The sequence below is a fragment of the Terrapene carolina genome, unplaced genomic scaffold (genome assembly GCF_002925995.2).
Source record: "Terrapene carolina triunguis isolate 2854851 unplaced genomic scaffold, T_m_triunguis-2.0 Scaffold21, whole genome shotgun sequence".
NCBI lineage: Eukaryota > Metazoa > Chordata > Testudines > Emydidae > Terrapene > Terrapene triunguis.
The window spans coordinates 41,994,186-42,018,808 of NW_020664372.1; the positions used below are offsets into that span (position 1 = coordinate 41,994,186).

The window sequence follows — 24,623 nt, forward strand, 5'->3', positions numbered from 1 at the left end:
AGAACATTTTCATTTTGAAAAGAACTGATTTTGAAAATGTTCGTGAATTTTTTTACTGAAACTTATTGGGTTTTTGGTTTTTATTTTTTCCCCCGTCCTCCCTCTTTTATCCTATTTTTCCTTTTTGTTAGTTTATATTGAAAAATTCCAAATATATTGTGGGTGTCGTGTAAATTGTCTACTCGCTAATAAAGCTGAATTTATGGGAATGCTCTCACTTGGGGATCATGCAGCAATGTAATAACCATTTAATAGTTTTTATACCATAGATAGCAAGATTTTCTCCTTCTTTCCATTTGTATGCTGAATGCTTAATGCCTCTGCAATAGATTGTTAAGTAGGCTGGATAATTATATTCTTATTTAGTCACAAGCTGCATGCAGTGCAGGGCTCTGTGTGCCAGAGACTGGATGGCTCAAGGGACTAGTGATAGGACATAGAGCTTTTCATTTGCTGGTCATTGGGTTTCAAATGTCACCCCTATAATAATAAATGCGACTGTGGGTAAAAAGTCCATGGCTGGCAGGACTAAGTACAATAAGAAAGAGGTTTTTAAGTAAATTCAGAGCAAACGACATGATAGCAATGGAACAGGCCCATTATTAGATGGAGATGGTAAAATTGTTAATAAACATTAAGAAAAGGTAGAAGTGTACAGTAAATCTGACTGTTCTGTATTTGAAAAGAAGCAGGATGATGTGCTTGTAGCACATGAGGATGAGGAGGTACTTTCCAAGGAGGGTGTTCAACAACATCTACAAGGGATAAACATTTTTAAATCTGAAGGCCCAAAGAGTCCTTAAAAAACTGGCTGAGGAGATCTCTGATGTTCATTTTTAATAAATCGTGATATACCAGGAAAATTCTAGAAGACTGAGAGAGTACTAATGTTGTGCCAATATTCAAAAAGGGCAAGCATGATGACCTGGATAAGTTATAGGCTGGTTAGCCTGACATCAGTCCTGAGCAAAATAATGGAAAAGCTGATATGGGGTACAGTTAATAAAGAATTAAAGTATAGGAATATAATTAATGCCAGTCAACATAATTGTATGGAAAATAGGTCTTGTCAAACAGCCCTGATTTCATTTGTTGAGGAGATCAGAAGTTTGGTTGTTAATGGTAACTATGGTAGATGTAGTAGAGTTTTATAAGGTGTTTGGCTTATTGAAATTCTGATTAAAAAATCAGCACTATACAGTCTCAATAAAGCACACAGTAAGTAGATTAATAACTGGCAAATTGATGGATCCAAAGGTAGTCATCATTGGGGAATCATTAGTGAATGGGGATGCTTATATTGGGGTTCTGCAGTGATTGGTATGAGGCTTAATTATGTTCAACATTTCTGAAAATAAATAAAAAATCACTTCTGATAAAATGTGTGGATCAAAGTGGTGGCATGGTAAATATTGATATGGACAGGGTAGTCATACAGAATTATCTAGATCACTTGGTAAGCTAGGCTCATTCAAACAAAATGTGTTTTAATACAGTCAAGTGCAAAGTTACACACACAGGAACAAGGAATGCCGCCCATGCCTACAGGATAGGGGACTGTATCCTGGAAAGCAGTGATTTTGAAAAGGATCTATGGGTCATCATGGACAAGCAGCTGAACATAAGTTCCCAATGTAGTACTGTGTCAAAAAGGGCTAACACAATCCTCAGATGTACATGGAGTAGTGACTAGGAATAGGGAGGTATGGCGGATATACAAACCCCACACTGGGCAACAAGGGGTTAAGGAGCTGCTCTGGGATCAGCCAGCCCGAGCCCACCATTCCAGGAGATGCACAGACTGAAGGAGGGGTTAAAAGGGAGCAGAACAGCTCACTTGGAAGCAGACCAAGGAAGAGAGAAGACCTGCAACTCGCAGCCCCTGAGAGAAGAGCTGAGGGAAGGCAGGATCTCTCCCTACAACAACTGCCCAAAAGTCCCTCCCTGAAGGAAGGGAGAACCTGTTTCAGGTACACTCTGAGGGGGAGGCATTTCCTTCTCTCTGTCATATGGACTCAGTTTGTTTGTGTTATTTCCCCTTGTTTGGTTTATGGACTACCCCAACAGGGGAGAGATTTACTTGGAACTGACCTGGCTGAGGGCCAAGCCACAGGAGAAGGCAGTTGCTGCCCCAAGATGGAGGAAGCTACCATGCCAAGCACAGCCACAAGGAGGTGCCAACCGGAGAGCTGACCTCCTGCATATCACCTCGCACAGACTGTGAGCTTTGGACAATTGTGGGGTGGTAGGAAGTGGCCAAGGGAGGACAGCAGGTGCCCCAGGCTGTTAGATCTTTGATAGCCCTCAGAGGGCTCTGGGCCAGAGCCTGGTGGGTGAGAAGGCTTGGGTTCCCCTACCAATCTCCCCACCCTGCTGTTTGGAAGGCCTAAGCCCTTACCACTTGGCAACGCTATCCATGAGTGAAGACCATCTGAGGAGGTGATTTTACCTATGTATACGGCATTGGTGAGACTATTACTAGAATACGGAGTACGGTTCTGCTGTCCACATTTTTAAAAGGATTTTGAAAAATGGTAGCAGGTGCACAAAAGAGCCACAAAAATGATTCAAGGGCTGGAGAAAATGCCTAAGGCCTGGTCTACACTAGGCGTTTATGTCGAATTTAGCGCCGTTACATCGAATTAACCCTGCACCCATCCACACCACGAAGCTATTTAGTTCGACATAGAGCTCTCTTAAATTCGACTTCTGTACTCCTCCCCAACGAGAGGAGTAGCGCTAAATTCGAAATGGCCATATCGAATTAGGCTAGGTGTGGATGGAAATCGACGCTAATAGCTCCGGGAGCTATCCCACAGTGCACCACTCTGTTGACGCTCTGGACAGCAGTCCGAGCTCGGATGCTCTGACCAGCCACACAGGAAAAGCCCCGGGAAAATTTGAATTCCTTTTCCTGTCTGGGCAGTTTGAATCGCATTTCCCGTTTGGACATCGTGGCGAGCTCAGCAGCACTGGCAACGATGCAGAGCTCTCCAGCAGAGGTGACCGTGCAATCGCAGACTAGAAAGAGGGCCCCAGCATGGACTGATCGGGAAGTCTTGGATCTCATCGCTGTGTGGGGCGATGAGTCCGTGCTTTCCGAGCTGCGCTCCAAAAGACGGAATGCAAAGATATATGAGAAGATCTCTAAAGCCATGGCAGAGAGAGGATACAGCCGGGATGCAACGCAGTGCCGCGTGAAAATCAAGGAGCTGAGACAAGGCTACCAAAAAACCAAAGAGGCAAACGGACGCTCCGGATCCCAACCCCACACATCCCGTTTCTACGAGGCACTGCATTCCATCCTAGGTGCGGCCGCCACCACTACCCCACCCGTGACCGTGGACTCTGAGGATGGGATATTGTCCGCGGCCGGTTCCTCGGACATGTTAGCGGACGGGGAAGATGAGGAAGGAGATGAGGAGGACGAGGCAGTCGACAGCGCTTGCACCGCTGATTTCCCCGACAGCCAGGAGCTCTTCATCACCCTTACAGAGATCCCCTACCAACCGTCCCCAGCCGTTACCCCGGACACAGAATCAAGGGAAGGATCAAGCAGTAAGTGTTTTAAACATCTAAACATTTATTTTTAACGGAACTGGAATATTTATAATATTAACAATGGGTTTTTCATGATTTCTTTGCCCTAGGCGCTTAACTATTTAGTCCCAACTATTTAAAAAAAATCTAACAATGTCCGGTTTTTCATGATTCTGCTGCCCAAGACGCTCCACTCTTTAGTCCCTGCCAGTGCAGCTACACCAAAATCCGGTCTATATGTCCGGGGATAGAGATGAAATCCTCATGGGAGATCTCAACGAAGCTCTCCTGGAGGTAATGTCCAAGCCTGTTCATCAGGTTCCTGGGGAGAGCGACCTTATTGGGTCCTCCGTGGTACGAAACGTTTCCGCGCCAGGAGACAATCAAGTACTCAGGGATCATTGCCCTGCAGAGCATGGCGGCATATGGCCCTGGTTTTTGCAGGCTTTCCCTAAGCATCCGTTCCTTTTCGCTGTCCGAGATCCTCATCAGGGTGATGTCGCTCATGATGCCCTGCTTTGAATTAGATAGAGCAATGTTAGTATTGGGACTGCTTTACAGCCACGCGGTGGAGGCGGGAGAGGGGCAGCATACAGGGATCTTTCCCTGGGACAGCCGCGAGGGGGTGGGACAGGGGCAGAGTTCATGCTTGCCTGATTGCTGGCAGCAGAGACTGGCATTGCTTTCAATGTGAAAGGAGGCCAGTGCTACTATTAAAGTTTTAAGCAGCCACAAGTCTACGGCTTACCATGTTTGCCCGCTACAGAAATTCCGGTGTCCTGCCCCGCTTCTCAGATCACCACTACAAGACCACAGGCACTGAAGGCGAGGGCCGAAAATTCGACCTTGTCCTGAGTGCGCATGTGATAGGTGCAGTGCATGGTCTTGTTCACAGAGAAAGACTATGTTCTTTGTTCACAACTACATTTATCTTTCTGAGGAATTCACTCCCTTTTTCCCATTCCCACAGCCACATCTGCGACTGTCTCCCAACCCAGCCTGGCATCACACTCCCAGAGGCTAGCGCAGATTAGGCGGAGGAAGAAGAAAACGCGGGAGGACATGTTCTCAGAACTAATGTGCTGCTCCCGAGCCCAGGCAGCCCAGCAGACACAGTGGAGGGAGAACTTGTCCCAAATGCACAGAGCAAACATGGAACGGGAGGAGAGGTGGCGTCAGGAAGACCAGCAGGCGACTCAAACGCTGCTTGGACTGATGAGGGAGCAAACGGACACGCTCAGGCGCCTTGTCGATGTTCTGCAGGACCGGAGGCAGGAGGAGAGAGCCCCGCTGCAGTGTATCTGTAACCACCCTCCCCCGCCACCAAGTCCCATACCCCCCTCACACAAAGTCCAAAGAAGGAGGGGTGGCAGGGGCCGTGAAAAGTTTCACTCCACCCCTGCAGACTGCTCTAGCACTAGAAGGCTCTCATTCCCCAAAATTTGAAAAGTCCTTTCCTACCCACCTCACACAAGCCCCCGTCCAAGTTTCACCCCCCCGTTTCATGTGTAGTTACTAATAAAATATACGTTTCTGTTAATTACTGTTTCCATCATTTTCTTTTGGAGGAGAGTCTGTGTGAAGGGGGGGGAAGGTGGTTGGTAATTGGACAGGACAGTCACCTTTAGCAGGGTACAGAGGCGGGGGCAGGTCCAGCAGCAGGGCACATACACAGTGCAGTTACTAGTTACCCTGGTCAGTCTGGGAGGTGGTTTTCATGTTCTGTGGGGGGGGGGGTTGCTCTGTGACTTTGTGGCGGGGGAGGGCAGTTACAGATCTTATGCAGCGGTCCTTATCCTGGATCACAGAGCCACGCAGCAGGGGATCTGTAACCCTCCTCCCCCTGCCACAAAGTCACATAGCCGACACATACACGCAGTCCCGCCCAGGACGGCTGGCAGGCTCCGTTGAAACAACCAGTCCACCGCTGCGGAGCCTGTCATTCCTGGAGTTTAGAGGCATCATTTGCATCACTACACTACACCCGCCCCCCACCACAGTCTGCGTCCCAGGTTTAAAACATTCCCGCGAAAACAGTAATAAAGACAACGGTGTTCATTAAGAAAATAGAACTGATTTTATTTTTTGGGAAGGGGGTGAAGGGGGTATGTAGCTGGAGAGGATAGTCAACATAAACTGGGTAAAGAAACGGGGGCAGGTTCAGCTTCTCTTTAAACAAAGTTAATAGTCACAGGTTACCCTGCTCACTGAGGAACCTAGCTTTCAAAGCCTCCCGGATGCACAGCGTGTCCTGCTGGGCTCTTCTAATCGCCCGGCTGTCTGGCTGTGCGTAATCAGAAGCCAGGCTATTTGCCTCAAGCTCCCACCCCGCCATAAAGGTCTCCCCCTTGCTCTCACAGAGATTGTGGAGCACACAGCAAGCTGCAATAACAATGGGGATATTGGTTTCGCTGAGATCACAGCGAGTCAGTCAGCTTCTCCATCTCCCCTTGAGACGGCCAAAAGCACACTCCACCACCATTCTGCACTTGCTCAGCCGGTAGCTGAAGAGTTCTTTTTCAGTGTCCAGGGTGCCAGTATAGGGCTTCATGAGCCAGGGCATTAGCGGGTAGGCTGGGTCCCCAAGGATGACTGTAGGCATCTCCACATCCCCAAGAGTTATTTTGTGGTCCGGGAAGTAAATACCTTCCTGCAGCCGTCTAAACAGACCTGAGTTCCTGAACACGCGAGCGTCATGAACCTTGCCCGGCCATCCGACGTTGATGTTGGTAAAACGTCCCCTATGGTCCACCAGTGCTTGCAGCACCATAGAAAAGTAGCCCTTTCGGTTGATGTACTGGCTGGCCTGGTGGTCCGGTCCCAGGATAGGGATGTGAGTTCCATCTATAGCCCCACCGCAGTTTGGGAATCCCATCGCGGCGAAGCCATCTATGATGACCTCCACGTTTCCCAGGGTCACTACCTTTGAGAGCAGTAGCTCAACGATTGCGTTGGCTACTTGCATGACAACAACCGCCACGGTAGATTTGCCCACGCCAAAGTGGTTCGCGACTGACCGGTAGCTGTCCGGCGTTGCAAGCTTCCAGAGGGCTATGGCCACTCGCTTCTGGACAGTCAGGGCTGCTCGCATCCGGGTGTCATTGCGCTTCAGGGCAGGGGACAGCAACTCACAAAGTTCCAGGAAAGTCCCCTTCCGCATGCGAAAGTTTCGCAGCCACTGGGATTCATCCCAGACCTGCAACACTATGCGGTCCCACCAGTCCGTGCTTGTTTCCCGGGCCCAGAATCGCCGTTCCACAACATCCACATGACCCATTGCCACCGTGATGTCCTCGGCGCTGGGTCTCGTGGTTTCTGACAGGTCTGTGCTACTCTCAGACTTCAGATCCTCACCCTGCTGCCGTAGCCTCCTCGCCTGATTTCTCTGTATCTGCCTCTGGGAAAGGTGGATGAGAAGCTGCGAGGTGTTGAGAACGGCCACAACTGCAGCGATGGTCGCAGCGGGCTCCATGCTTGCAGTGCTGTGGCGTCCGCGCTGTCACTGACCAGAAAAGTGCGCGAACTGATTTCCCGCCGGCGCTTTCAGGGAGGGAGGGCGGGAGTGACAGACGGATGACGACAGTTACCCAAAAGCACCCTCGACACATTTTTTTTACCCAGAAGGCATTGGGGGCTCGACCCAGAATTCCAATGGGCAGCGGGGACTGCGGGAACTGTGGGATAGCTGCCCACAGTGCACCGCTTCCAATGTCGACGCTTGCCCCATTAGTGTGGACTCACAAAGTCGAATTACTGTCCTTAGTGTGGACACACACGTTCGACTTTGCAATATCGATTCCACATATTCAATTTAAGTGAAATCGAACTACCCTCGTAGTGTAGACATACCCTTAGAGTAAGAGATTTAAAGAGCTCATGGTGTTTAGCTTATCAAAAAGAGGATTGAGAAGTAACTTGATTACAGTGTATAAATACCTTCATAGAGAGAAAATACTGGGTACCGAAGAGCTCTTTAATGTAGCAGAGAAAATACAAAAAGAACCAATGGCTAGAAGCAGAAACCAGATAAAATTAGAAATAAGACACAGATTTGTAACTGTGAGAGTGATTAGCCATTGGAGAAAACTACCAAAGGAAGTGGTGGATTCTCCATCTCTTGATACCTTCAGATCAAGACTGGATGACTTTCTGGAAGACATGCTTTAGCCAAACATAAGTTATACCTAGTCAAGCCAAAGCTATGGAGCTCAATTTGAAGGTAACTGGGTGAAAATTAAGGGCCTGTGAGATCCTGGAGGTCAGACTAGAAGATCTGGCCTTAAAATCTATGAATCTTTGGTTGTAGATTCTGTCACAAAATATTTCTTAGCAATGATTGGAATTCATCATTTGTATTTGATAGGAAGCATTCTCTTCACTGGTTGGCATCAAAGTGGAGCAGGATGGTATTTCCATATATTGTACCTGTGAGCTGCTTCACTCATTTATTATTTATTTAAACTCAGAAACTAAATACTTAGCACTAAAAACCCAAATCCAAGAATTAATTTTTCAATGGTATTGCAAGCTGTACAAAAAGGCATTTTCTAAAGGTAAAAAACAGCAACTCCAAAATTCATCTTACAGAAAATAACCGTGCAAAAGAAAAGGGAGGGTTAAAGCACAGACTGACTTTGGCACAGATCTGAGGGGGCTGGGCTGTCCCTGCTAGATGCTGATCAGAATGAGGGATGCTGTGAAGCTGCACCAGGCCATGGGGAGCATTCTCGGATTTCACATCTATGCAGGGAAAGTTCACCTGCTACTGCACTCCTCGATGGTGCAGAGCAGGACCCAGACCATGCCCTGCCTCCTTCATGCTTCTTTGGAGCCCCAGGATCCCTGCACAATCCTGAAGTGTAGGGACTGCAATTCTGCCTGGTACAGACAAGGGCCATACAAGGGTGGGAAAGGCTTCCTACATTCTTCCTCCCGCCCATTGTACATTCACAAAAGGGCCAGTCAGAATCTGGCCCCAGAAGTACATTTTTCCAGGCCATAGTACAGGAAGCATAGTAGGCTGTGTATACAGTAGGAATAACATACAGTGAAACCAGTCTTAAGTATCACTCTAGAGCAGGGCTGGGCAAACTATGGCCCGGGGGCCTTCAGACGTTTTAATCTGGACCTCAAGCTCCTGTTGGGGAGTGGGGTCCGGGGCTTGCCCTGCTCCACATGTGCCGTGGCTCTGCACAGCTCCTGGAAGCAGAGGCATGTCCCTGCTCTGGCTCCTACACGTAGGGACAGCCAGGGGGCTCTGCACGTTGCCCCCGCCCCAAGTGCCGCCCCTGCAGCTCCCATTGGCTGGGAACCACGGCCAATGGGAGCTGCAGGGGCAGCGCCTGTGGACGGGGCAGCATGCAGAGCCGCCTGGCTGCACCTCCGCATAGGAGCCAGAGGGGGGACATGCTGCTGCTTCCAGGAACTGCTTGAGGTAGGCACCGCCCAGAGCCTGCACCCCTGACCCCCTCCCGTGCCCCAGCCCCCAGCCCTGATCCCCCTCCCACCCTCTGAACCCATCGGTCCCAGCCCGGAGCACCCTCCTGCACCCCAACCCCTCATCCCCAGCCCCATCCCAGAGCCCACACTCCCAGCTGGAGCCCCCATCCTCCCTACACACCCCAAAGCCCGCACCCCCAGCTGGAGCCCTCACCCCCTCCCACACCTCAATCCCCAATTTCATGAGCATTCATGGCTCACCATACAATTTCCATACCCAGATGTGTCCCTCAGGCCAAAAAGTTTGCCCACCCCTGCTCTAGAGTCCAACAAAAATCTATTGGATACTGAAGGAAGCAAGGCCGGTGCTACCATTAAGGCGAACTAGGCGGTTGCCTAGGGCGCCAAGATTTGGGGGCGCCAAAAAGCGGTGCCCCCAATTTTTTTTTTTACAGAGTTCCTCCCCGAGTGTGTGGTCGCCGCTCCACTTCTCCCGCCTCCCAGGCTTGCAGCACCAATCAGCTGTTTGGCGCCGCAAGCCTGGGAGGAGAATTAGAGTGGGGGCGGCGTGCTCGGGGAGGAGGCGGAGCAGAGGTGAGCTGGGATGGGGAGCTGCTGCACGGCTCCCGGGGGGGGGGGGTGAGCTGCTGTGGGGAGGGCGCCTCAGGGCAGGGGGGGGAGCTGCTGCGAGGGGGGGGGCCAGGGCGGGAGGGGCGGGGAGCTGCCGCAGGGCTGGGGGTGGGGTGCAAGGTGGAAGTTTCGCCTAGGGCGTGAAACTTCCTTGCACCGGCCCTGGAAGGAAGTAATAGTTTTGTAATTAAAACACTGAACTGAGACTCAAATCTTGAATGAGGAGATCTGACTTGAGTTCCTGACTGCCACAGACTTCCTATATGACCATGGGGAAGTCACTTAATCTGCCTCTGCCTCAGTTCCCCAACTGGAAAATTGGAATAATAATTCCTTCCTGCTACCCTTTATATGTCTTGTCTAATTAGACTGTAAACTCTTCAGGGCAGGGACTATCTCCTTCTATATGTTTATACAGCACATAGCATCAATGGAACCCTGCTTTCAGCTTGGACCTCCAGGTGGTACTGTAATACAAGTAATAATAATGGAGTTAGTTATCTAGTAATAGTGGAGCAGATCTGTTTTTGTTGCACTTGAGGATTCTGTGGGACAGTCTTTTGAGACGGGAGATTGTCCAGCAAGGGGTGGTCTCTGGAACAAGTTTCAGTGTAATCTAGTATAAATATCTGCTAGCTGGACTAATTTTCCCAGAGATTTCTAAATTGGTTTACCCTGGATGGAATCTTGGCCATAATGAAATCAATGGCAGAACTTTCCTTAAGTTCAGTGGGGCTGGGATTTCACCCCTCATACTTTGGCAAAATGGAAACTTAAAAAGTGTAACCTATTACAATTGCATCCAGTGGAATATTTGTATTTTAGAATGTATAAAAGGGATAGAGGAGACATGAAAGGAAGGAAGAAGAGGGAAAAGCAAAATCCCACACTCTTGCCATATACAAAGAGTAGCTGTAGTAAAACATTGCTGTGTGCTCCTCCTACTGGGGTAGGGGCTCTAGGTCCAAAGAGTAACCAGGAGACAGGGCCGCCCAGAGGATTCCGGAGCAGAAGGACCCCCCGCCGCTGAATTGCCGCCGAAGACCCGGAGCAGAAGAAGCTCCGGGGGACCGGGCCCCACGAGAGTTTTCCGGGGGCCCCGGAGCGAGTGAAGGACCCCGCTCCAGGGGCCCCAAAAAACTCTCGTAGGGACCTGGGGCAAATTGCCCCACTTGCCCCCCCCCCCCGGGCGGCCCTGCCAGGAGATGTGCTTTAGGAGCCAGGAAGAAAACCAGAATGTCCCTGAGACAGCCACTATCCTGCCCAACACACTAGAGATTGAACTAAACACCTGAACTGCTAGAGCTTGAGTTTAAAAGCCAAGGTTCACTAGCTAGAGCCGTGACAGACTCATATCCTCTGCGGATTGGGCAGAGAAGGAGTCCTGTAACACACATTCACCAATGGGTTGCATTTGCTCCACACAACCAGTTTGATCTGAGTAAATGCTAATCCAGCCTCATGTATGGACACTGCTAAATGGAGGGTGCGTGTTTTACAGATGTCTGCAGTTGTCTGCAATGGAATGGCAGTTTTGCCTTGGGCCATAGTACAGAGTTAAAAATGGGGGTGGAAGGTGGATAGAAAACAGATGATTTTAACAAAAGGGTGTAGTAAGAAGGGGCAGAAATAAAAATGACCAACAACTCCAAAATGTGATATTGCACAGTCAGCAGGTGCACTGACTTACAATGAAAATTCTGAGAATCTAAAGAATTTAAACACCCCAAGATTCATGCTGACAACAGACATATAAAGCAGCAGTGCAGTTCAAGCACTCTTATTTCCTTTCATGTTTAACAGTTAAGTAATATTTTGTAATAGACAGCAGCAGACCGTTTTCAGAAAGTCAGGAAAATAAATTTGGAAGAACTATTGCTAATCACTCACAGCAGGAATGGAATGAATGGAGGTGGGGAGGCAAGAAATGAATTGGAAAATTCTGAGCAGCTCTTTCTAAGCCTTTACTTCCCAAACCTGTTTTCTTATGCCACCCATTAAATGATTAGCCTTGAAACTTTGGCAGGTTTCCTGAGTGAAGGGAATATTTAGGCTGGTACTTAGGAAGGAGCTTCTTTTAAGTAACTCATCAGTCTTCCCTCTCTCTCTCTCTCTCTCTCTGTATATGCGTTTTTATGTTGCTTCCTTGATCGTGAAGTGGGCTTATGTTAATTCATTTTTAAGTTTTTCTGAAGAAATTCTTTCATTTTTAAAAAGTTATTTTGGGCCCTTCTCCCCAAACGCTAATCTGATGGGAGAACTGAGTGATGTGTGGAAATAGATAGCTTTCCTTGCAGTCCGTCCAATTAATTAGAGATTTCAGCACATGATTGGGTTATATTTCTTCTCTCTTTCTGTGCCATAGTTTGATTTTTGGTTCTGCATTCTGTGCCAACATGTTGAAGACTACTTTGCTTAACAGTAGTGGTACATAGCAAAAATACCAAATTGTGATGAAGCTCAAGAAGGTACTGCATTCACCTTCTGTATTTAACATTATCTATTGCAAGCAGCAATATTGAATTCAGTGGGAACTGAAGGTGCTCAGCACATCTGAAAAGAAGGCTACTTTTTTTAGGAAATGAATACAGATTTAGTTATCTATAGGTACCCAAGGTTGAAAATTTTGGCCCAAGTCTCAGGTCTATGGAGTATGTGAAGTCCACCAAACAGGTGGTGTTTTCTTCCCTTCTCATCTTCTTTGGGGGAAAGAAATCTGTGGCTTTTCACCTTTTGCCTTTGATGCTCACAGTCCATCATCAGGGTGGCTCCTAACAATTTGTCCTCAGGAAGTTTTATTTCAAGTTCTACTGGTATGAGAAAATGTCCATCGAATTACTCTGCAAGGATTGTCTTGCATTTCAAATTATGCCATCAGTGTGATGAGAATTTAACAATGCATTTAGCCAGTTTAAATGGTTTTGAACACACATGTAGAACATCTCAGATGGATTCAATCCAAGAGAAGAAAACCTTCCTTTTACAGCAGCTATTTTTTATTGAAATTGCTAATTCTGTTACTATAGACTGTCACTTTTTCAAGCATTTAGACTCTACGTTCCGTAATTAAATCTCACATTGATATATATACTTCATTCCAGCATTAAGTACATTAATACTGTACCTGCCTGCTTTTACTGGCTTGACCACTCTATTTTTAATTAGCTTTGACAGTATTCTATACATGCATGTTTTCCTATGTGAGGCTTTATAATGGAACTTAGGCACAAACTGTTGTTTTTTTTTCTGTGTAGTTTAAGCTTCATATTCAAACAGTATTTTTGAGAGAGAACACATTTCAAAATCCTAGAGGCTCTGTTAAAAGCTCTAATTTGCAAATTACCCTACTGATCTAATTCTTTACAGTTCTCTTATCCATAGTCTTATCACTTTAGTTTTGCACAAAATAAAAAATACAAATTGATTAACTTTTTTTAAATTAAGAATTTGTAATTTAAGATTTGAAAGTGAAAAATGTAAGCAATTAGAATCCAATTGATTAAAAACCGTTGCTCTATAAAGCAGCTATTCTTACATTTTGTGTTAACAAACAAGCCTTTTTTAAATACTTGTTTTGGTTATAGTTGAGCATTAGCTGTTCCTGGCCATCTGTTATGTATAGGTAACCAAGGTGATAACAATAATATGTGTGTCCCTTTTCTAAAAGGAAGGAAACATGTATCTGTTTCTCATGAGGCGCTCATGTTTTTTACCAGGTGAATTTCTCCCCTTATTTAATTTAAAATGACAAACAGGGGCTGAAATTATATTTGTGATATTAGTGTCCCAATCCTGTAACCCTAATTCACATGAGTATTGCTTACTCGTGAAAATAATCCTATTAACATCAACAGGACTGTTTGCATGTGTAAGGCCTCCTGATGTAAGGGTTACAGAGCCAGGACAGATTTCCCACTTTTCTGGTAACAGATCCAAAGTTTATAAAATGTTTGTGCTTCCAGTAAAGATTTTCTTCCAACAATCTGGAGTTGTTTTTCTTCTCCTTGTATCAGAGTATGAAATTTTTGGAAAAAAATAAACAGTAGATATAAAGTTTCAATATTACAGGTGAAAGGAATAGGATAATTTGGCCCATTAAGATTTTTTTCAGCAGTAACAATGTAAACTTGAATGAGCAGTCAGTTGACAGATTTTCACCTTGAACACCTCCTCTTCACAGCAGCAAAATGAGGACAGACACATGCATGGAATTAAGTGACAGGCCACAACTTTTATTAAACTTTTGCACAGGGGAGGCGTAGTATCTGCCAATCACCCATACTCTCCGATACCAGGCATTTAATTGGTTCCAGTGCAGGGATTACAGGGCTCCTCACCATATAACTCATAACTCGGGGTAGGATCTCCTCAGCCTACCCCCCAAGATTCAGTTCTCTCTGAGTCCTAGCACCTTCCCCCCCTGCTAGGGGAACACAGAGTGCAAAAAAATGGGGACCTCAGACTGCGAGGGCCACAAGGTCTGACCTCAATCCTATCCCAAGAGCCCAAGGCCCATCACCAAAATCCCAGGTCTTTTACCCCGGGAATCATTAATTTTATCCTCATAACCACACTGAAAATCCACCACAAGTTGCGAGGAATGAACAGCTCCGCCCCAGTACCTCAGATAGGTACTAAGCACATTCCTACTTAACCCACTGTGGCTTGAAGGTGCTGCAAGGAAGGCAAAAAGCTCCTTGGTCCTCTACCAATTGGTCCAGGGAAGAAAAAATTCCTTCCTGACCCCCAATGGGCAATCGGCTAGACCCGCAGCATCCATCTGGCTGGATTCACATTCCTAGTTCAGGTGGGTAGGGTGAGGTTGCTGGAATGGAGCCAAAAAAGGCTCCACATGGCCCCCATGCCAGGTTAAATCCTGGCCCATCAGCACCCCTCTCACCAGCTGGTCATTGGGTGCCAGAGACTCCCAGGGGGAGGGGCTGCCTACTATCCCTTAGTGAGTGTCTCCCTCCCTTGCTTCTGGGGCTGTTCCCTTTCACCTGTGACCCCATCAAGTTCCCCCACCAGTTGAGGCAGGTGAGTAGCATTTTTGTTGAGGTATTCTTCAACTATCCAAGTGAAATAAAGGAATTTTTCCACTACTTTTATCGCATTGCTACATAAAGAGCAGAAATAAGGAAAATGAATGATAGAAGTGCTTCGATTCGAATGGATATACTATCATCTATTCACTTGCTGGGACATTGTCTTGCATTAAAATAAAACTGAGTATGTTTCATGATATTATGTGTTAATGATTAACATTTTCACTGGTGAATTACAAAGGTGATAATTTCTGCATCACATTTTAAAACAAATTGTTGCTCAGAGTCCTGTGGCACCTTATAGACTAACAGACGTATTGGAGCATGAGCTTTCGTGGGTGAATACCCACTTCGTCGTCCCATGCATCCGACGAAGTGGGTATTCACCCACGAAAACTCATGCTCCAATACGTCTGTTAGTCTATAAGGTGCCACAGGACTCTTTGCTGCTTTTACAGATCCAGAGTAACACGGCTACCCCTCTGAAAATTGTTGCTCGTGATTGTTGCAATATATAATACACTTGTGCGATAAGCTGTGCAAATTATTCTCATGCTTCTCTGCTGAAGTAATAGAGCTAATAATTTAAATTAGATGTAGCAATATTTTCCCTTTCCAGTTTCAAAAGTTATTTGAGCCTTAGGCTTGAAAATATCAACAGTGCACACACTGGAAAAAGAATTTTTTCAGAGTTTTGGCCTAATTCAGCAAAAGGACACAAAAAATTGCCCTCACCTCATAAGCTATACTCATAATTATCAGGGTCAGTTCTCTTGTCTTTTTGTGTACACACCAAAAAGTAGCTTGTATAGTCAAAACAACCCCAGTAATTCTGAACATTTAACTCTTCAATAAACAATGAGTGGATTTGGGGAGTGAGGTTATTAAATTAAGAAATTGGGAATACCTCAGAAGTGAATTTAAAATAAATCTATTGCCCTGGTTCTCTTATCTATGCCAATTTACATCACCAGGAGTAACAAAAAGTGAAGCACAGTGGAATTATACCAAAGTTTAAGTGAATGCAGAATCAGGCCCACTAGTAACCTCAAACTGATCTAGATCATTCAAAGGACTGAACATGAATACTTAAATTTCTCACAAAGCCAGAAACAAAATAGATGAGACTATAAACCAAAGGAGTTCCTACCCTGCCTTGAGCCCTGTATTCAGTCCAAACATAATCTCTTCCTGAAGTTTGGCTTTATAATTTATTCAAAAAGCAGCAGCAAAGCTGTAAACCTCAGCCTAAACTTTTTCCTTAAGTTGGGTTACCCCTAGGGTTTCCCTGCAAAGATCTTTCTGTCATAGACCCCAGTTCCTTTTGACCAAGAACAGCTCCCACCTCCTTCATATTCATAGTGGAGTTGATAAGATACTCCTGCCATAGAGAATCAGCATCTCTCTGCAGAGTTCGAACACATGCTAACAGGCTGAGTCAACAAAAGAACTTTCCCATCCTGTGATAGTGACTCAGAAAACAGCCCTCAAATAACAAAAGATAATACACTCTGGATGAGTTTTAAAACTACCTTAGACATTTGGACATCCAATTCCCATCGAAATTAATGGAAATTGATTGTCCAAAATCCCTTAGAAAGCTATTATAATTCCACTCAATTTGTTTCTATTTCTCATTATATCTAAGTCCTTCTGTGTCCCCCTCCTTCACCATAGCATCTGAGTGATACAGGCACCCACAGTTGAAACGACTTGATTGGCTACTGTAGAAATGAAGCAGCTGGTTGACTAGGCATTTTTCAATATCCAGAACCCTTACTCATTTCATTTAATTATATCTGCACCTGTTGTTATTCATTACAGAAAAAGGAATGGATACGTTGTTTAATTACAGAGCATGCAAAACTCTAACTTGAGTCTTTTAAGCCTTGCAGTTCTCAATAATCTAGCACAGATTCCACTACAGATTTATAATTAAGTGTTCAAACCTAACTTCTTTATCACAGATGAACCTCAGGTGTAAAGTCCATAAATTATGTTTCTCAGAGAACCACTTTGTTCACCACTTTCTTTTTCTGATCTTCATTCGCAAAGTTTTATTTTACTTGTCTCTTCAACTGGGCATGGGCATGGTGGTGTCCACTACGAAAACCTCAAAATTTGGGACTAGTGATATCACTAACTGGACTATATGTCGTGTATACTGAAAATCGTATGGTGGAAAATAGATTTTGTAATTATAGACATGGTTGAAATGTCTATGCTTGGACTGTTATTATTTCTCCCCCCGCCCCCACCATAATAATTCATCAAAGCACTAAGCAAATGCTTAAGTACCATTCTGAATAAGGATGGACAGAGGCATGATTTTACGTGTTTTGCTAAATAAGGATGAACTTAAGCACATTCTTTGCTGAATCTACACCTGGGCAATTTTCAGATAAATTAAATACACAATGGCAAGGTCCCTTTTGGACTTCATGTATTTTTCTTGTCTTCTACCCTCCCTGCTTAAAGGAAGCTCTCCCTGGGGATTTTTTTTTAAATTATCATCGTGTCAGTTACAGTGGAAATGTTTTGTCAAAGAGAAGGATCTTGAAGCATGTTCAGACTTTGGGTTGATCTGAGCTTCTATGGAATCTAATTGCACAACTGAACCTCCTCAACTTCAAATGCTTCGTCTCTGGCTCTCTTGCACTACATCCTGGGGTTTGAAAGCTGCAAGGTCCAAGAAGAATTCAGCTGTCTAGGATTGGTCGTGGATGGAGATACAGTAACTGATGATACTGGGGCCTGATTGGATCGTGGCTTTGAAGATCAGGACCAAGGCTTTGAACTGACAATGGAAGTAAATTGGGAACCAGTGGAGAGATTGAAGCACAGGGATTAAGTGCTCACAATAGCTTATCCTCTTCACTAGGCAAACAGCCACATTTTATACAAGCTGGAGCATTTCCATTGATTCAACTTCATATTTGGTGAATTACAGTAATCCAGTCAGGAGGCGGGGGTCGGGGGGCAAATGCACCACTGTGGCCAGATCCTCCTCTAGGAATAAAAGAGTTTTATAGCAAGCTGCAGGTGGAGGAAGGTTTTTTCCTATCACTAATGTTACTTGATTGTCTATTTATATTACAGTAGCACCCAAAATGTGCAGAGAGCTGTAGAGACTTATAGGCAGAGACAGTGTCTGCCCTGAAAGGCTAAAGTCCTAAAATAGTTTTTATATTAATAACAGGGGTTGTTACTTTATAATAAACACAGGTAATTTATATTATAATATAACTTCATTTAAGGAAACAGTTAAGGTTAATAAGTGACAATGTACTTAACTATCACGTAATTTGCCCAAGCTCTTAAAATCAAGAAAATGATTAGTTAATGACATCAATATTACACTTGCCCACATATTAAACAAATATATTATTCTGATTAAGTATTTAAAAATGTGTATTTCATCAAAATACCATGTTTTAATATGTTATCTTTGTTAACTTGATTTCAGACTCCAGATATTTTGTTCTAAGGGATACCGTTAAATAGAAAATATCAGTTAACATATTTATCAACTGATAGCAAATATTTTTGCTAAAGTATTTATGATTGCTACTTCTCCATGTATTGCTGATGTTAGATACAGCACTTTGGGGAATCACTATTATACTGTTCATATTTTGGCTGTTATCATTTCTGTCTAGGCTTTACTGAAGAGTGGTTATACAACAAGAAAGTATACATATTAAGCTCTCACTGATTTAAGTGGGAGCCACTCTTGTCTCTTTATCTATTCTGAGTTCTTATACAGCACCTATCATTGGGGTGTCTGAGGTTATGTCTACACTACAAAGTTAAGTCAATTTAAGTTACGTCGACAATCCTCCACCGCTGTAATTAAACCGCTTGTTCAAGACCACACAACAGACCTTGTGACGGTGGAGCACGTCCACAGTTGGTGCTCTTGCATCGACAGAGAGAGCAGTGCACCATGGGAAGCTATCTCACTATGCAACTCACCACCATCTGCCACTGGGTGCTCTGGGCAGGGATTGCAGAGCATCATGGTGGGCTCAGCATCCCATGATGCAGTTTTCTTTGTCCCATCATTCCATGGGCTTCCTACTATATATCACACCACTTTTCAACAGCCCCTGTAAACTGTGTGTCTGTCATCTCTGTCTGAAAGCATGGATCCTGCATTGCTGTCCAATCTTGTGATGAGCGTTATGAACACAATGGGGTTGATCTTGCAATATTTCATGAGCTGCAAATCTGATAATGACACCGTATTGTTTGCCCTGCTGTGTGCCATGGAAAGTAACAATTCAAGATTGATGGTGGCATTCACGGAGCAGCTGCACACAGTGGATCATCTGTACTGGGCTCGGGAAACAAGCCCTGAGTGGTGGGATTGCATCGTGATGCAGGTATGGGATGACGAATAGTGTCTGCAGAACTTTTGGATGTGGCAGATTAAAGGGTCACTGGTGCTGCCTTTTCGGCAGGCTAGACCTCAATGAGGAAAATAGTCCCATGGTCATAGCAGCCTGCTGTGCTCTGCATAACATTTGTGAACGTAAGGGGGGAAAGTTTCCACAGGGGTGGAGCCTTGAGCAGACAGACACAAGGGTTATTAGAGGAACTCAATGGGGGGAGGGGGCTATTTGAATCAGGGAGGCTTTGAAGGAGCATTTTGACAGTGAGCCCCAGTAATATGTCTTTCTATAATTAAGGCTACCTTTTAGTCATGGGTATTTTTAGTAAAAGTCACAGACAGGTCACAGGCAGTAAACAAAAATTCACGGCCCGTGACCTGTTCATGAATTTTACTAAAAATACTATTGATTGAAACCTGGGGGGAGGGGACTGCCCAGGGCCCCCGCGGGTGCTGGGGGAGGGTGGCCCGGGTGCTGGGGTAGGGAGGCAGGCAGCGGTTTGTGGCATTGGACCCTTGCTGGGAGCTGCAGGGGCAGTGCCCTGGGTGGAGGCAGCATGCAGAGCTGCCTGGCCACACCTCTGCCTAGTAGCTGAGCAGGAGGAATGCGCAGCTTCCGGGGCGCCCCCCAGGTTAGCCTGCCCAGAGCTTGCCCCCAATCCCCTGCTCCCTCCCACACCCAAACTCTGCTGCTGGGAGGGGGACTGCCCCAGCAGCAGCAGCTGGTCCGTCTGGTGCAGGGGCTGTCTGAGCTGCCCCTGAACCAGGCACACCAGCCGCTATGGAGGTCATGGAAAGTCACGGAATCCGTGACAAACTCGCAGCCTTATCTATAATGCATTGAGCCAGGCATTGCTTTCCTGCACTATAGTATGACCCTTGTAATGATCACTGAGTGTGCATTAAGTGTCTGCAAATGCTACTATTGCCACTGTTTATGAATTTCAGAACCAACCATCATGTGTAGGAGACCAATAAAGATTTGTTTTCTTTCCATAAGTTCATTTTTATTTAACAGCTATACAAACATTTCTATTACCTAGAAGGAACATTACAATGACGAGTACTTTTTAATGAGGCTGTCATAGCTGGGTGTATGTCCAGCTGTCATTGTGAAATATGCCTCTAAGGGTGGAGTGCCTGGGGTACAGTGGTGGACCAGGAACATGCGAGGAATGTGCGGCGGGGGGCTTTGGGAAGGGCATGGAAGGCAGTTCTGAATGGGCTGCAGAGGGAAGTGAGCACAGATGTGTTCTGCCTGCAATCAGGGACCTCAGCATCTCCGTTTGGTCCTCGAGCAGCTGTATCATCTGCTCCTTCCCCTGTTTCCTCTTCTGGCTATCTATTCGCAGTTTTTCACTGATAGCCTCTCTCCAAGCTCTCTGCTCACTATCAGCAGCATCAGACGATTGTAGCACTTCCCTGAACATGTCTTCCTTATTCCTCCTGGTACATCTCCTTATCCAACTGAGCTCCTCAGCCGGTGTGCAGGAGGAGACTCTCAAGGCCACATCTCCAAAAGCTATAGAAACAATTGACAGAGGCACTGTTGTGAGTGCATGCACTGCCTTGATTCATACAAATTACATACACCACTTTCTCACTCTCCCTTGGCAAGCACACAGCACATCGACAGCCCTAACCATGGTGAATTGGACACAAGGGAGAGGGGGTAAGATGGAACAACGGGTGGGGAGAGGTTAACAGGGGGATCATTAATCATTACAAGTCCTTAGGGACACTATTCTGAACACTGGCACTGTTTTCCACAGTCGAGGTAATAGAAGCTGATATCTCGCTCCTGAGGGTAACTAAGGATGCTCCTGCATGCGTGGGGCTGCAGACCAAGTCCATATGCTGCTCACCTGTGTGCTACTTTGGTGCCTGCAGACATAACTGCTGATTGGCACAGCAAAGTTTCCTTTCGCAGGGGAAGGAACAAGGCAGCCCTCCTGAGGAATCTGCAGCAAAGGATTGCAGAGTACCTTCACAAAAGTTTCCTAGAGATCAGTACGGAGGATTCCCGGGACATCCTGGTGTGCATCAACAAACTTTTCAACATGTTCCCGCCCTCTCCCTCTCCCCCCATTCTACACAGTGGAATGAGAAACAGATGCATACAGTGCTACTGTTGGTTATTTCTATCCCTCTTCTACCCTGGAAACAAAAATAGCTCTACCTCATTTCTCCCTGCAATATCAAAGCACAATGAGTACTTACCGGAGCTCCCTTCTCCTGCATCTGGCATGCCAGAGCCAGAGTGCTGGGACTGGCTAAATCCCTCCTGAGATTAAAACATGCCCTGCCACTGGACAACCCTGTCACCTGTCCTCCATCCTCCTCCAACTCCAGTTCCTCATCCACTTTGTCCTCGGGGTTCACTCCGCTGGCTGCTGCCTCCAGTCCCCATGGAGTATCCACGGGGCTCTTGGCAGTGGAGATGGGGTTGCCACCGAGGACATAGGCGCCAACTCCATGCTGTAGCACCCACGGGGAAAAATTAGTGGGTGCGCCTCACCCACCGGCAGCCACGCTCCCCCCTCCTTGTCTCCTTCTCCTCCCCCTGCCTGAGCACACCGCGTCCCCGCTTCTCCCCCTCCCTCCCAGTTCTTTCCACCACCTAACAGCTGTTTGGTGGCACTTAGGACTTTCCCGGAGAGAGGGGGAGGAGTGGGGATGCGGCACGCTAGGGGAGGAGGCGGGGCAGGGGCACGGACTTGGGGGAAGAGAGTGGAATGGGTGTGGGGCTGGGTGGGAAAAGGCGGGGTAGGGTGGGGACTTGGGGGAATGAGTGGAATGGGGATGGTGTGAGGGCAGTGCAGGGGTGGGAAGAGGCAGGGTAGGGGCGGGGCCAGGGGCAGGGGGTGTCGAGCACCCACCGGGCAGAGGGGAAGTCGGCGCCTATGACCAAGGATGGCGTGCAGCTCCTTGTAAAAGCGGCATGTCTTTGGCAACACACCAGACTGACAATTAGCCTCCCTTACCTTCTCGTATGCCTGCCTCAGCTCCTTGATCTTGGTACAGCACTGCTGCGTGTCCCTCTCAAACCCATTCAGCTCCATGCCAGGAGCAATCTGCCCGTAAGTATCAAAGTTCCTATGGCTGGAGCAGAGCTACAACTGCACAGCCGCCTCTCCCCACAGACCCAGCAGATCCACCAACTCTGGTGTACACAGTGCATTTGTGTGGGGAGCTGCCATGGGAAGATGCTATGTGAGCTGTCCACGCTGAGAAAACAGGAAGTGGAATTTCAAACATTCCCGGGGCTTTAAATGGGGGAGGATCGCATGCCTGTGTACCTGGCTGCAGGGCCGGAGTTCAAAGTGGTGACCAGAGCGGTCATGATGGGCATTGTGGGACACCTCCTAGAGGCCAGTTAGGGTGCCATAAGCAACACAGTGTCTACACTGGCACTCCCTCTTTCTAACTTCATCGCAAAAAACTGTATGGCTCTCGTCCAGGTGGTTTTATTATGCTGGCGTAGCAAGAGAGTTAAATTAGCGGGAGGAGCATTGCAGCGTATACAACTCCACTATTTTGTCAAGAAACTGTAGTGTAGACATGGCCTCAGTTTGCAGCCAGATTTTGCTGAAGCTGGCACTTCAGTTTTGAATCTCTACCACAGAGAAAGAAGCTTTGAATAAGTAGCAGTAAATCCAGAATAAACAGCAACAGGGTTAATTAGACTGTGGGATAGTAGGAATTACCCTTTACAGTCCAACTTTCCACTACTGCAGTTGGAGGTAGCATCAGCCTTCCCAACCTTATAAAGAGCATGGATTAACCTGGAAGCTGAAACCAAGGTATTTCTCCAGCAGTGAGATGCTCTTTGTTCTGTAGCTGCAGTGGTAAACTGCTAGTGGTGCCAGTAACTGTAAGTCTTATAGAAGTGTGGCTAGGGTTGTGTGCTCCTTTTGGATATGGTATTCCTTTGCCTTCTGTGTGATGTTGTGAAACATACACCCTGTTATCCATTTAAGAATTAGGTTTTTCAGCCACCTTCTCATGAGATTAGGCACAAGTACAAGGAGGTGGTTTGAGATGATTACATACGTTTCCTTTATATATTTACATTCTGGGGACCACCCACATCACAGAATGTAGTTAAATTGTTCACCAAACTTTCTTTTGGAGTCAAGACTAAATTACAGGTTTACTTTTCCTAGACTACAAGAAAAATTTGCTACTTTTCCAATGACTATTATTAGACACTTTTTTTTTTTTATAGTAGGATCTCTTCACTGGAGACCTTTCAAATAGTGGGGAAAGTCTTCACACGTCCTAAATTCCTTTAACTGCTAGTTATTTAACTCTAGGTTGCAATAAAATTCTAAGAGGTTGAAAACAAGCTCCTTTTTTTGCACGCAAATTTAAATATTTTGGTGGTGGTTTGGGGAAAAGGGGTGAAATCCCCATTAGAAAAGGTGAGTTCTTGTCTATTTGCAAATGATACGGACAAATTCTTCTGAGCTTTATGGCATTATAGTATTATTTTAATTATTTCAAGCGATAAGTCAGCATTGCTTCAAGGCTGTAATTGAGCAAAAAAAATGACCTTTGGGAAACATGAGGTCAGTCTTATTTGATGTCACAACACTGCCAGTGTAAATATCTACTAGAAAGCTCTTTGTAAGTTCTAACCCTAATGGAGTAATCTTTTCCTCTGTTGGGGAATGCACACCTGTCAGTATCAAAAATGTTCTTTTATAGCATTTAAAATCTGTCATGTAATGCTTCTAATTACCATAATATTCTCAAAATCCATTGCTACTGTAATAATCAATTGGTTTTCTCGAGTATTAATAGTCAACAACGAGTTAACAAGCTAGTTGGCAACAAATATAATACTTCATGTCTAATTATTTGGGTAATTAAAATGTACTTTTCCTATTATTCTTTCTCCAGAATGCTAGAAGATGACCTCAAGTTAAGTAGTGATGAAGAAGAGAATAATCAGGTATGAGCTACTGAATTCAAATGTAATCTGTAGAATGTTTAATACCAAGACTGATTTATTCAAGTAATATTACCCTATTACTTTTTAAAGTATGTGTAGAGGTTATCAAAATAATTTAAAGTACTGTAAATGGAATACCAGATGTGCTTGTTTCATGCCAGATTGTTTGTTTTAACTACTGTATTTAGTGGAAATGTGCTACACTGCTCTTGATTTATTAGCTTGATGTAATGCGGAAATATTTTTGGATAAGTCTGTTTTTTAAATAAAAAAGAATTCTGTATTAAAGACTCAGGTCAAAATCTTCAACCCTGGGTGTCCAAAGTAAGGGTCCTAAATCTATATCTGGCACCAAAAATAAAAATGGCCTGATTTTCAAAAGGTGCTCAGCTCCTGCGTCTGCCATTGAAGTCAATGGGATTTGCAGGTGCCCAGTACGTCTAAAACCCAGGCCACTTACATGTTGGTACATGAATTTAGGTGCATAACTTTAGGTGCCCAGGTGTGAAAAGGTTGATCTCATTGCTTTTAATTTCTCTTTAGTTTGGCTACATCTACGCTTGAAGCTAGGGGTGTGATTCCCAGTTCATACAGACATAGTCATGCTAACTCTTATTGA

General features: G+C 45.7%; 1 protein-coding gene across 1 annotated transcript in view; it reads left to right on the forward strand.

The window, feature by feature from the left end:
- Positions 1-24,623, forward strand: part of AFF3 (AF4/FMR2 family member 3) — a 476,825-nt gene that overhangs the window by 343,868 nt on the left and 108,334 nt on the right. The window contains exon 12 of the mRNA XM_026657569.1: positions 23,953-24,004. Within this exon, the coding sequence (XP_026513354.1) occupies positions 23,953-24,004 (52 nt within the window). The remainder of the gene's footprint in view (positions 1-23,952; positions 24,005-24,623) is intronic.